The sequence below is a fragment of the Ceratotherium simum genome, chromosome 16, assembly GCF_057802395.1.
Source record: "Ceratotherium simum simum isolate JZ-2026a chromosome 16, ASM5780239v1, whole genome shotgun sequence".
In the NCBI taxonomy this organism is placed as follows: domain Eukaryota; kingdom Metazoa; phylum Chordata; class Mammalia; order Perissodactyla; family Rhinocerotidae; genus Ceratotherium; species Ceratotherium simum.
In genome coordinates this window covers 13,955,861-13,968,677 of record NC_141915.1, presented here as the reverse complement: position 1 = coordinate 13,968,677, position 12,817 = coordinate 13,955,861, and the positions used below count along the sequence as shown (strand labels likewise).

The window sequence follows — 12,817 nt, the reverse complement described above, 5'->3', positions numbered from 1 at the left end:
CTCCCACCTGCCACACGCCCACGATCGCATTGGCCACAAGAATCAGCATGATGACCAGGGGCTCCACGAAGGCTGTCGTGGTCTCCTCGCCCTCCTCGAACCAGGCCAGGACCTGCCGGGATCAGAGCAGGTGAGATTCGGCTATGCTGCAGGCCAGGGTCTGCTCACCATTTCCTCTGTCCCCTGGGTCTCGCGTGCTCCCCTGCTTTGGAGGGGGTACCCTTGGGAAGCCCTGGGCTTACAGAAGGCTGCTCTGAGAAGGCCATGGCTTAAGACACCCAGCCTCTGCAGGCAGTGACCACCACAGCCCATGTGCCACCGGCCAGCTTTCAGGGACATGAGGCAGTTGTACAGCTGCCCGCTGGAGGTCTCACTGCCTGCCTAGCCACGGTTCTCCAGGGGTGGGGCCCCGACCAGCAGCAGCCACACCCAGGAACTGGTGAGAAATGCAAGTCTCGGGGTCCTTCCCAGACCTCCTGAGCCAGAAACTCTAAGGTGGGGCCCAGCAGCCTGTTTTAACAAGCCCAGGTGGTCCTGCTCAGGCTCACACTCACGGTCCACTGGCCAGAGGAGCATGAGTCCAGCCAGAGCCCAGGCCCGGAGGCAGGAGACCCGGGTCAGGTCCCGTTCCCACCTCTTGGCCCAACTGGGTACCTGTCACTCCCCTCCATGGGCCTCAGTGTGTTCATCCGTACCATGGAGGGTACCGGCACCCTTTCAGCTCAGCTGTTTTAGGCACCTGCATGGATAGACTTTTTTTCTCTGTAAGAGTCCTCAAGGACTCTTAAGTTTCCACGAGGACAGTGGCCAGGAGGGCCAGGCACAGCTAGCTGGACCCCTGCTGGCTGGAGGGAAAGAGTTGGTCCCACAGTCCACGTCACCAAGATGAAGTCTCCCCACCAGGCCCTGCATCCACCCTCAGAGTGGCCAGTTTCCCTGCATTACCCTTGGGTCTCTGCTGCTCAGCCGCCGATGACAACCACTGTCGTCCCCTGCACTGCTTCACCCCAGCCCCAAAGCCCTGCGGGTCCAGGAGGGGTCCAGGCAGCGGGAATGGGGGAGAGCAAAGGGGAGCAGCAGCGGCTCTCCACCAGGGCAACTTTGCCCCCCGGGGCATTTGGCAATGTCTGGAGACTTCTGATTGTCACAACTGGGGAGTACCACTGGCATCTGGTGGGTAGAGGCCAGGGATGCCACTAAATATTCTACAGCGCATAGGCCAGCCCCCAGGACAAAGAATCATCTTGTCTGAAATATCAGTAGTGCTGAGGCCTAGAGACCCTGTGCTAAGACAGGAGGGGCGGGTTACTTGTGCTTCTGCAGGCTCACTCTGACAGCCAGGGTGTGAGATGGCTTGAGGGACAGATGGGAGCCGGAGGCCAGTGTGAGGGGCTCTGAGGGTTCTGGCAAGGGAAGCTGAAGTCTGAGCAGGGCAGGGGGCAGGGAGGGACCTGGGGATGCCCACAGCTGAGGGGACAGCCTTGTGGTCCGGAGGCTCGGCCTCTGAGCAGTGCCCCGACCTAGTTCTCCCTGCCAGGTTGCCTGATGCTGAGGGATGCGGGCCATGGCGGGCGGGGCCCTACTTACGAAGGAAACCAGGGCGGCCAGCAGCAGGATGCGCACCAGGAGGTCCTCAAACTGCTCCAGCACCAGCTCCCACAGGGACTTTCCTGCGAACGGGAGCACCGTGTGAGGCCTGGGCCCCTGCTCGACTGACCTGCCCCCATTCAGCGCTGGGATGGCCTCAGAGACCCCCTGGCCCATTCTCTCCCTCCTGTTTGAAGAGGGAGAGCCCAAGGCTCTGAGAGGCACAGGTGGGTGATGCTGGGGGGCTCAGCGAGGCCCCACTCTGTTGGGGAGGGGAGGATACAACCTGACAGCGAATGGCCCAAAGATGTCACCGCCTGCCCTGGCCCAAGCCTCACCTTCCTCGGTCGGGAGCTCTGCAGGATCCAGGCAGCCATGGGAGCCATGAGGAGACAAGAGACGACTGGGTTATGCCCTGGAGGAGTCTGAGCGCCCCTCCCCTCTTTGCCCACCCAGACCACCACATGGTCTAGACATTTTCCCCACAGCTCTCTGGGGTCACAGAATACATGGTCTGAGCCCAGATGCTTCCACCCCATACCCCCAGCCCACTCTGGCTGAGGAAGGTCTGGTGCGGCCTGGCTCACCTTGGGACAAGACCAGAGCCAGAAGGCCCCTTCCAGACCCTCCAGGCCAGCCCCTCCCTCATTGCACTTGGGGAGACCGAGGCCTGGAGAAGAGAGGGGGCCCCCGAGGTCACACAGCAAGTCAGTAGTTCTCTCAGCTCCTCTGCATGGCTCTTTGTCTCAGATGGCTGCCCAGTCCTGTTCCATGTCCCCCACCCCCAGGGCAAGGTAGCCCCTCCCTCAAATTGAGAACATTGGCTCAGGCTGCCTCTGACACACCTGCTCCTCTGGGACCACCAGGACAAGGTCCGAAGCAGGGCCAGACCTCTGAGCCCCGCCCGCCCGGGGACTTCCCCTGGACATGACCCCAGCAGCCAGCATCGCAGCAGTGAAGAACTCTGCCGAGGTTCAGTTCCTCGAGGCTGACTCTCAGCGTGTCCCCTCCCGGGCTCTGCACTCCAGGCAAGCTCAGTGAAGACCCCCAGCCCCACTCGCACACCCAGTCCCAGACCACACAACACTCTGAAGAACGATGTTTGCAACATCACCAGGACCTGCTGTCCCTTTACGGGCTCCATTTTTACCTCCCATGTTTCCTAAAGCACCCTTTGTTCCAGGCGGAGCTGGGGGCCTCGGTGCCTGGAGTCTCTGTATCTCCCCAGCAGCCTACAGGGCAGGCAGGGCGGGAATTCCGACCCTGTTTCTCAAGTGCAAGAACTGGGGTTCAGAGTGGAGAAGCAGCTTGAACAGGGTCACACAGCAAGTAGGCGTGTCTATGTGGGTCTGTGGAAGGGGCGGGAGCGGGGACCCCCACGGGCTTCTCCCTCCTAGGGCCGAGCTCAGGTCCTGCTGAGGCCCGTCTCGAGGCCCTCCCGGACCGAGCCCAGCTGAGCCCTGTCTCCTCTTGTCCCTTGCTGCTCAGAGGACAGTCTCCGGCCAGCAGCCTGGGCATCACCCGGGAGCTTGTTAGCAATGCAGACTGAGTCCCCACCCCAGGCTGGCTCTCCCTTCCTCCTCCTCCTCCTCCCTCCTGACACGGGCCTTGCATCTGTCCACCTGTTTTTGGCTTGAGTACCCGCAAGCATTTTTTCCGGTGGGAGCACTCTCCCCTGACCACCTGCTGGGAAGGTCTGGGGTCTGCATCTGGCAGCTGAACCACGGAGAGTATCAAGCAGCCCATTGGACTGCAGGAATCCAGGAGGGAAACATAACCTAAAAATACACTTTCTAGCATTTTCTCCAAAGTCCTATTTTAGGCAATGGCTGACATTTTCCGTGGAAAATGTAATCTCCAGTGTCCTGCGTTGAGATTAAAATCAAACAGACTTTTCCCTTCTGATCTATTTAGCTGAAGCGAACAGGAAAGGCGGGCGGAGGGCCAGGCCTGGTTTCTGGGCCAATTCTCCAATGGAGCAGGGTCCTATGGAGGTCATCTCGGCCATGCCCCAGCCTCTGTACAGACCAGTGCCAACCTCATCAGCCTGCTTCTACCGTGCTCTACCCAGGAGACTCCTAAACCCCTCTCCTCTGTGGGTATCAACAGGGTTCGTGACCAATGGGAAAGTTCATTTCTAAGTCTCATCTGAATCCCTCCTGCTGTCTCCCCAACTCCTCCCTCTGTCAGGCACATAGCCCCTATGTGCATTTTTTCTAGGCAGGGGCAAGGGGGCGGGATTGAAAAGCATGTTAAGGGGCACACGTACCAGCTCCAGTCCCCGCACGCTGCCCTCTGCTTACCTCGCCTGGTCTCTCAAGTTCTCCTTTCCCTACTCTTCCCCGGGTCTCCCCTTCTGCTCTCTGACCCACAACCTGACCCAGGATCCGCTCTTTGGTGGTCATTACGCTGTTGCCCAAGCACTTCTGATTCTCCCCACCTTGTGGGCACACAGTAGGACTGCACTTCTCGGCCCTCGTGTGAGTTGCAGAAAGAAGGATGTGTGTCAGTTCCAGCTGCGGCATTGAACTGCTGGTGGAGCCTTTAGAAGGGCGCTGTCCAATAGGATCTTCTGTGATAACAGAAGTGTCCTACAGCCGTGCTGTCTGATACAGCAGCCACTCGCCATATGTGGCTATTGAGCACTGCGAAGGTGGCTAGTGTGACTGAGGAGCTAAATTTTAAATTTTACTTAATTTTTTTTAAATTTTATAGTTTCCCTTTTTTTTTTGAGGAAGATTGGCCCTGAGCTAACATCTGTTGCCAATCTTCCTCCTTTTTTTTTCCTCCCAAAGCCCCAGTAGGTAGTTGTATATCCTAGTTGTACATCCTTCTAGTTGCTCTATGTGGGACATCGCCTCAGCGTGGCCTGATGAGTGGTGCATAGGTCCACACCCAGGATCCGAACCAGCGAACCCAGGGCTGCCAAAGCAGAGCACACGAACTCAACCGCTATGCCACCGGGCGGGCCCCAAAATTTTACTGAATTTTAATTCATTTAAATTTAAATAGCCACACGAGGTAGCATCCTGGATGGCGCAGGTCTGGAGCTCTTTGTCCCTCTGCTACGGCAACCGGCAACCTGGGAGATGGTGTCTGCTCTGTGAACCTGAGGCACAGAGTGCAGGAGATGCAGGGCCCTCGGATGACCCGCCATTGCCATACATGTGTACAGTGGGAGCAAGAAATGACCCGTTGTTTTAAGCCATTGAGATCCGGGGGTGTTACTGCAGCACAACCTAGCCGATCCTGACTGATACCCCTTCTCCCCAGACCTGGCCTCTGGCGCACAGCTCCAGTTCCTCCCCCACCCACTGCCTCTGGGTAGGCTCAGCCAGCCGTGAGCTCACAGCAGATGCTCTGCCCGTCCCTGCCCATCCCCTCTCACGCACTGCACATACATGCACGTGATTCTAGTCCTGCCTGAGCAGCTGGCTCCCCATGGGGTCCTGGGCATCATTTGGAAGATGGGGTGCCCACCCCCACCTGGAAGGGCTGCTGTGAGGATTATCATTATTATTACCAATATTAATAGTAGCCTCATTTACACAGAGCATCTACTGTGCACCAAGCAGCGTGCCAGGTGCCTTACCCACATTGTCTCCAGAGATAAAGGGGAAGGCATTGTGAGCCGAGCACATGAGAAGGCGCTCCACAGGTAGACTGATTACAGCAGGATTAGTAGTGTTGAGTGTGCCAGACGCCATGCTAACTCCTCATGTGCATTACTCGCTGGTGATTCTCAAACAACCTGAGAGGGAGGATCCAATTTCTCTTCGCATTTTACAGAGTAGACAACTGAAGCACAGAGAGGTTGAGTGACTAGCTCATGGTCACACAATGGGGAAGTGGCAGGGAAGGGTTTTGAGCTCAGGCTGTCTGGCTCTCAACCCCCGGCTCAGGACCTCCTGCTCTAACTCCCGAGCTGTCCTGCCTTCCCACCCCTGTCCCCCTGCCTCCCCCAGCCAAGGTCGCCTGAAAAAACCTGGTGTCTCACGTCCTGATTGTTGGACTGGATGCCCTCATCCCATGCCCCCGCCCGCCCCTCTGTTGGGACCCCAGCGCCACCAGCCAAGATCACCCCTGTCCAGTGGCTCTGCTGTCCTCACAGGGGGTCTTTTGGGGGTTACTAGGCCCTGCCTGCTCAGGCCTGGTTTGCTTCAAACGCCAGTCCGGCCAAGACTCTGGACAACCTAATTCTCCCCTCACGTAACTGAGTCCCAGGGGCTGGGAGAGCCCCCCATTTCCCAGGCATCCCTGGAAGATGCTGGTTCCCCCTGCGGTCCCCAGGCTGTACGTGGGGCTGCTGACCAGTTCCCCTTGAAATGGTGGCACTGGGCCGTCAGCAGTGCCAGATGCCCCATTTGTTAAAGGGGACAGTGCCCTGGCCCTGCCCAACCCTTGGTGCCATCCACCCGGCAGCAGAGGCAAAGACAGTGACACGAGGTGCTGCTACCTCCCGGATCCCAGCTGGGCCGGCCCAGGGGCATGGAGCCCCCCACTATTCTTCTGGAATGGTGGACCCCTGGACCTCACACATGGTGGCCTCTCCCTGCTGACCCCTGCTCTGGGTCACCATTGCCAGACTGAGCTGGCCCATGCCCCCAGATGCCCGATGTGGGGCTGGCCTGGGAGGGAGCCTGTGGGTCCTGGGGGGCAGAAGGGGATGTGATCAGAGAAGCTTCGTGGCTTAGAGCAAGGAGTCTGATCCACAGGGCTTGAGGTCAAATCCTGCTCTATCTCCTGGTAATTCTGTGGCTACGGACAAGTCACTTAAGCTCCTCTGTGCCTCAGTTTCCCCATCTGAAAAATGGGGATAATAAGAGTAACTACCTCATAAGATTAAACTTCCTGTGAAGATCGAATGACGTGCTACACATAAAGCACTTGGGATATGCGTGGCACATGGGGAGTGCTCCATAAACGTCAGCCGTAATAATAGTTACGAGAACACAAGTTCCAGGACTTTGTGAAGTGCAGGGTCCCCAGCACTGGGAACAGTGCCTGGCACATGGTAGATAGATGCTCAATAAAGACTTGTGAACAAGTGAATGGCCTGCCTCTGCCCCGCTCAGACCTTCAGTGGCTCTCCTCGGCCTGCAGAATAAAGACCAACCTTAGCACAGCCTTCAAGGCCTTCCTGGATCTGCCCCAACCTGCCCTTCCAGAATTACTCTCACATCTTAGACATACGTCCGTCCATCTGCCAGCCAAGCAAGACGCCTCAGGATGGCCGCTACCTCCCATTTTCCTCAAGCTTTTCCCCCTCCAAGATTTTGCTTGGGCCCTTCCTTCTGTGCTGGGTACCCTTCCCCATTTCCTCATCTAAACCCCAGCCTTCCCGGAAAAGGGCCCTGGCCCTATCACCCTGCCCTTCTCTTACCAGTCGTCAGTACTGGGGCTGCCCCCACCTGCCTGGAGCACCTCCAGGGCGGGGAAGGGCTGAGTCATCCCTGGGTCCACACAGAACTGTTTACTCAGTTGCCCTGAGGCCAGGGCCCTGGGATCACAGCCCGGAGCTGGAGAGAAGTGGGTGCAGGGCCAGGGCTGCCCCCAGGCTCCACGCACCTCTAATCCCCTCCTTGACTCCTTCCTTCTACAACACTGGAAACTGGTATTTCAGCTTCTAAATGTTGGTTCCAGCAGGGAGAGGCAAGTGCTTACCAAGGTCTTCCTCAAAGGTAAATTTACAAAGTAATTAAATCCTCACTTGCAGAGTCAGGGAGAGGCCGAGGCTGGGCAGACCCCGCCCAGCCCACCTGGCCCTGCCTTGGTCTCCAGGGTCCACCTAGAGTGGACAACCTGGCCCTGCCCTGCAGGGGACCTGGGGAAGCGGCTCCCCGCTCTGCAGGGGCCTACGGTTTACCTGGCTGACCTGGCACTAGAATCCCTGGCGAAAGGTTTGCTTAGCACCTGTGTGCCCAGCAGTGCTGGGGGCAGACATGGTCCTGCCACAGGGAGCTCCTGGTGTAAGGGGGACAGGGTTCCGCGGGGGCGGGCCTGATGCTGTTCCTGGGAGGCGGCGCTAAGGCTGCCCAACAAGGGCAGGAAAACTAGGGTGAAGACTGAAAGACCCATTGCTTCTAAACCCCTGCAGGCAGGCATTACCCACTCAGATCCAAGAGTCATTTCACACCCACAGGGCCCGCAGGGGATCTCAGGGTCCCATCTCTGCTCCACTGAGGAGGGCAGAGAGCTGCCCCAGGCCACCTAGCGAGTCAGGCCACTCAGATCTCACCCCCTCCTCCCGACCCCATCGCTCTTGGCCTGGTTTCCATGGGCCACACATGTGGGTTTCCGAGTTCCACCGGCCACCAGGAGCCTGGGCTGAGGGCAGGAGATACGGCCACAGCCAAGACTCCACTGGCAGGAATCTAAATCCAGACCATCCCTCCCACCTGGCAGCTCTGGGGCCTTTGCACCCACTTCACAGATGGGCAGCATGAGGCCCAGGAAGGCAGGCTCCAGCTCTCCTGAACAGAGACCACCCCCAGAGACCTCCTGGGATCTTGCCTGACCCCCACATCACGGGGCTCTCCGGGGCCTTTAGATGTTGGCCCGCTTGGCAGGACATGCCCAACCCAGTCCTGTCTCCTGCTTTGGCTCACGTTCAGCAAAGGCGATGGGCAGCCCCTACACAGACACAAGGAAATCAAATGGCTCCTAAATATACGAAAAAATGCCCAAGCTCACTTGTAAACAGAGAAATGCAAAGTAAAACTATGAGAGGACACTTTCCTATCAGATTGGTGCAGATTAAAATGACCTATACTGCACCACGTTGGAGAGGTGGTGGGGACAGAGGCAGGTCAGTTGGTGCAACTTTACGGAGAACAATTCAGCAACAGCCGTCAATATTTAAAACACACACACCCTTGACCCAGCAACTCCACTTCTAGGAATTTATCCTTTGGTGATATGCACAAGTGCAGGGACAAGGATATGCCTTGTAACTTGTGTGTGACAGCAGAGGCTGCGAACAACTCGAATGTCCATCAAAAGCCGGGGTGAAAACAGGCTGGCCTGGTGGCGTAGTGGTTAAATTTGTGTGCTCCGCTTCGGCAGCCTGGGGTTTGCAGGTTCGGATCCTGGGCGCGGACCTACGCACCACTTATCAAGCCATGCTGTGGCAGCATCCTACATATAAAGTAGAGGAGGATGGGCACAGATGTTAGCCCAGGGCCAATCTTCCTCAGTAAAAAGAGGAAGACTGGCAACAGATGTCAGCTCAGGGCTAATCTTCCTCATCAAAAAAAAAACAAAACAAAGAAAGCCGGGGTGAGGAAATGCTGGAACAGCCACAGGATGAAACCCTGCGTAGCCACTAGGAAGCCCAAGGATGCTCCACATGGCACCGTCTCCAACAGTGATTGTCATGTGGAAGACAGGGGCAAAAAAGCACTGGCAATTCACTCCCTTTCATGTAAAAAAGATCGTCGATCCCAGATCCAGATGTGTATTTGCACAGAGTATCTTGGGAAGGAGACACAAGATGCTAGAGACACGGAGTGGGGGGTTGGCGACAGGGCTGGGGATACTACTGTATACCTTTGTACCTTTTGAATGTTGTACTATGTGCACATTTTTATTCAAAAAATAAATTAAAAGGATGTAGAAAGCTCTCTGAGGAAGCTGAGTCCCGGGCACCTCTGGGACCTGCAGAGAAAGGTGGGCTCACGAGAGACGCTGGGCCGGGAGCGTCCTGCTCACCGCCCTGTTGGGGCCTCAGAGGACACATCTCTACGCCCGGTGTTTTGTGTGTATGGGGGACTTCCGGCTGGCTTACTCACTGAAGGCACTGCTGAGGTCCTCTCCCCAGCTCTGAGTAGGGAGGAGGATGAGAAGGGGGAGGGCGGGATCCCCAGCCCCTGCCTCCCTTCCTCTCTCCCCCCAGCAGAATTTGCAAACTTCAGGACTTAAGCAAATGACTTCCTTGTGGTTTCTAGTGCTAACGACCTTGCAGGTGCACAGACTCCTGGGGTGGGGATGGCACCAGTCCCTGGGGTGTTCCCTCCACCTGCAGGTCCCGCCCACCCCACCCCCCAGCTTCTGTCCCAGACCACGGCCCAGCCCCTTCTGCTACACTCACAAACAACCCTATGACATGGGTCCTAGTGTAGCCGCACTTAAGATGAAGAAACTGAGGCACAGAGAGAGAGGCAAAGTGGCTTATCCAGGATCACACAGCTATGAAGGGGCAGAGCTAGGGTTCAAAACCCCATCAGCCGCACACCAGAGGCTGTGCCAGGAGAAACTGCAGGAGACCCATGTCTCCTCCTCAGGCCGGGCTGGGCGGGGAGAGCTGAGGCAGGAAGGGGCAGCTGGCTCCCCTCTCCTCACCTGACGACTTCCAGAGCCCTGGAATGCTTCCTGAGGAAGAAGCCGATCTGTGATCTCCCTTCACAGGAGAAGGGAGCCCTCTGGGGCCCCGCAGGGGCTGGGGGCAAAGCTGGGATAGCTCCTGCCTAGCTGACCCCAACTCCTAGCACAGGCACCAACATCGGGGTCCAGAGCCTGTAGAAACTGGGACCCCCTTGTACAGACAGGGAAAGCGAGGCCCAGGGAGGGGCAGGCACCCAGGACCTGCTCCACCACTCACTGTGTGACCTTGGGCAAGTTGTCTAACCTGCTGATGCCTCAGTTACCTCCTCTGTAAAATGGGGATGACAACAGCTGTTTCCACAGAGTTGTTTTGGGGAAGAAATGAGATAAGAGATGAAAAGCGCTAAGAACAGTGCCTGGCACATAGTGCTCCATGAACATTACCTTTTATTATTACTACTATCGAAGCACAGAGGAACCAGGCGAGCCCATCAGTGGCCCCCTAACTTTTCCTACCACCTCCCCCAATGCACATCCACCTTTCTGTGGACCTACACATCACACTGACATCCTTATCCATCACCTCACAGAGATCCTCAGTGGTCTGGGCACCCTAACACCCCCTTGCCCAGACAAAACAACATGGGGGAGAACTAGGGCCTCCCTCCTTCCCCTCAGCCCCTCCTCTGCTGGACCAATGAAGACATGGGGGCCAGAAAGGATGGGATGTTGGCCAGCGTCATACGAGGCAGAATCTGTGTGATTCCGGAGGCAGAACCAAGGGCTGGGTCTCCATCTTCCCTGGGGAATCAGGACTCCCAGGCTGGAGGCCACAGTGGCACAGGGGACCTGTGGAACCCCAGATCTGCTGCCCTGACCTGACCCCCACCCCAGGGTTGGGGGACAGGCCCCGCTGCCCTGCTCTCCTGCAGTGACACCCTCCCTGCCAAGTCACTAACAGGGGATATTAAATAATATTTATCTCCTAGTTCCTCCCACAGCTCAACTAAATATAGCAACTAATTTTTTTAAAAAAGGATTTCTGCTCCAGAAAGATAATATTTATATAAGAGGTGGTTGTCATAAACCAATGCAAACCCGAAGCTGCCTTTCTGACAGCCCTTAGTAATTTTCAAGCCAGCCCTGAGCAGTGACACTCAGGCCAGAGCACCTTCCCCCCTGGCTGCCTGGGAACCCTGAAGGGGGAGCCCCCAAGTCCTGAAGGGATGCGGGTCCAGGCTGCACTCTGGGGATGGAAGGGACATTTCTCTCGGGGCCCTAACACTGGGCCCAGTGCCCTGGGGGGCAACGGGGTGGCAAGTCCTGCCTGGAAGCGACTTGGGGAGGGGACCTCTACATCTTCTACTCTCACAGGGCCTCCAAATGTGCCAGGGCCACATCTGGACAGTTCCCGGCACTTGCTGTGCCCTTTGGCAGATGGAGAATCCCGGACTCTTCTGAAGATGAGGAAGAAGTGATACCTCTCCCACCCAAACAGCAACAGCGTGAAGGCTCCCTCCCTGCCTTGCTCCAGGTCACCCAGGAGGGAAAGGCCTCCCCAGGCAACCCCTGAGTGAGGCCTTGAATCTGCCACCCCCAGGGAGGTGGGTCTCCCGCCTCAGCAGTTCAAAGCCCCCACCGACTAGGCCAGCCACATCCGCCCCGGGTTGCAGAAAGAGGAAGACCTGGGGGTGGGGGTGGGGGCACCAGGGCTGCCAGCTGACAAGCTGCATCTTCTGGGCGTTTTATTGAGTCCTCGGGGCCAGCTGGGAGGCTGGGCCTCAGAGTCCCTGGCTGGTCCCTCGCCAGCCATCTCAGAGCGCGCACCTGCACGATGATGCGGGCAGGTTGCAGCGCGGCGCGGGGATCCGGCGCTGACCGCTGATGGGGTGGGCTAAGGCTTGCATGAGTGGATGGGGACGGGGGTGGAGGTGGGAAGCCCGAAAGGACCGCACAGGTCCCTGGGCCAGGAGGAAGGAGAGCGGGGAGGGGGAACCAGGCGTCCGGTCTCGGAACCCGGAACACGGGCCCCGCCTCCCCGCCCGCGAAGGTGGCCCCGCAGCCCCGCCGGGTGCCCCAAGAGCATCTGCAGAGGTTTCCGGAGCCCTCGCTTCCTGCCCGCCGGCGGGGGCCGAGAGCTGGGAGGAGAGGACGGCTCCGCGGCCGCGGTGCAGGAGGGGAAACTGAGACTGCGGCGCGCGCGGCCCCCGCTTCCCCGGCCCGGCCCGCGCTCTCACCGTTGAGGCCGTAGCGCTCCCGCGCGCCGGTCACCTGCTCCGGGCTCAGACCGCCCTCGGCCGTCACCGAGAAGCCACGCAGCACGTCGGCGGCCGGGAGCAGGTGCGCCGCCTCCATGCCGCCCGCCCGGCCGTCTGCGCCGTCGGCACCGTCAAGGCCGCCTCTTCGCGGGGCTACTGCGCGGGGCGCGGGGTGCTCGGGCCCGGGCGGGCGCCGCGCGAGGCCATGTCCGCGCTGGGACCTTCCCCGACGGCAGTGGCGGCGGCGGCCGAGGCCCGCGCCAGGATGCTGCGCCCCGGGCTCCCTCCCCGGGGCGGGGCGGCGCGGGGCCCGCCCCCGCACTCACACCCCTTCCGGCCGCCCTCGGAGCCCGCCGCCGCCCCGCCCCCGCAGCGCCCCGGGGCGCAGAGGCCGGGCTGCCCGCCCATTCTGCAGAAGGAGGAACTGAGGCTGCCTGCGGGGCGCGCGCCGAGCCTGGGGGAGCCGAAGGCGTGGGGCCTGGAGCTCGGGGCGCCCCCAGGGGCCGAGAGCTGGGGAGGGCTGCGGAGCACGGGTCTCTGAGTTGCCTTCTTTTGAGCCCCCTGGGTCCTGGAAAGTTGCGAAATGGAGGTGTCCATAGGAGGGCGTCCTACCCCCAATTCGAATTCTGCAAAGTATGACCCCGGGTCTA

The 12,817-nt window shown here is 58.9% G+C and overlaps 1 protein-coding gene across 5 annotated transcripts in view; it reads right to left on the bottom strand.

Moving 5' to 3' along the window:
• Positions 1–12,379, bottom strand: part of ATP2A3 (ATPase sarcoplasmic/endoplasmic reticulum Ca2+ transporting 3) — a 34,543-nt gene extending 22,164 nt beyond the window's left edge. The window contains exons 1-4 of one of the 5 annotated variants that reach the window (XM_087440613.1): positions 12,147–12,379; positions 1,926–1,943; positions 1,588–1,670; positions 8–112 (exon numbers count right to left, since the gene is read on the bottom strand). In XM_087440613.1, the coding sequence (XP_087296739.1) occupies positions 8–112; positions 1,588–1,670; positions 1,926–1,943; positions 12,147–12,264 (324 nt within the window). In that variant the 5' untranslated portion in view covers positions 12,265–12,379. The remainder of the gene's footprint in view (positions 1–7; positions 113–1,587; positions 1,671–1,925; positions 1,944–12,146) is intronic. The other 4 variants (XM_004433261.3, XM_014789667.2, XM_087440612.1 and 1 more) reach the window with 4 other exon arrangements.
• Between the last annotated feature and the right edge of the window lie 438 nt (positions 12,380–12,817).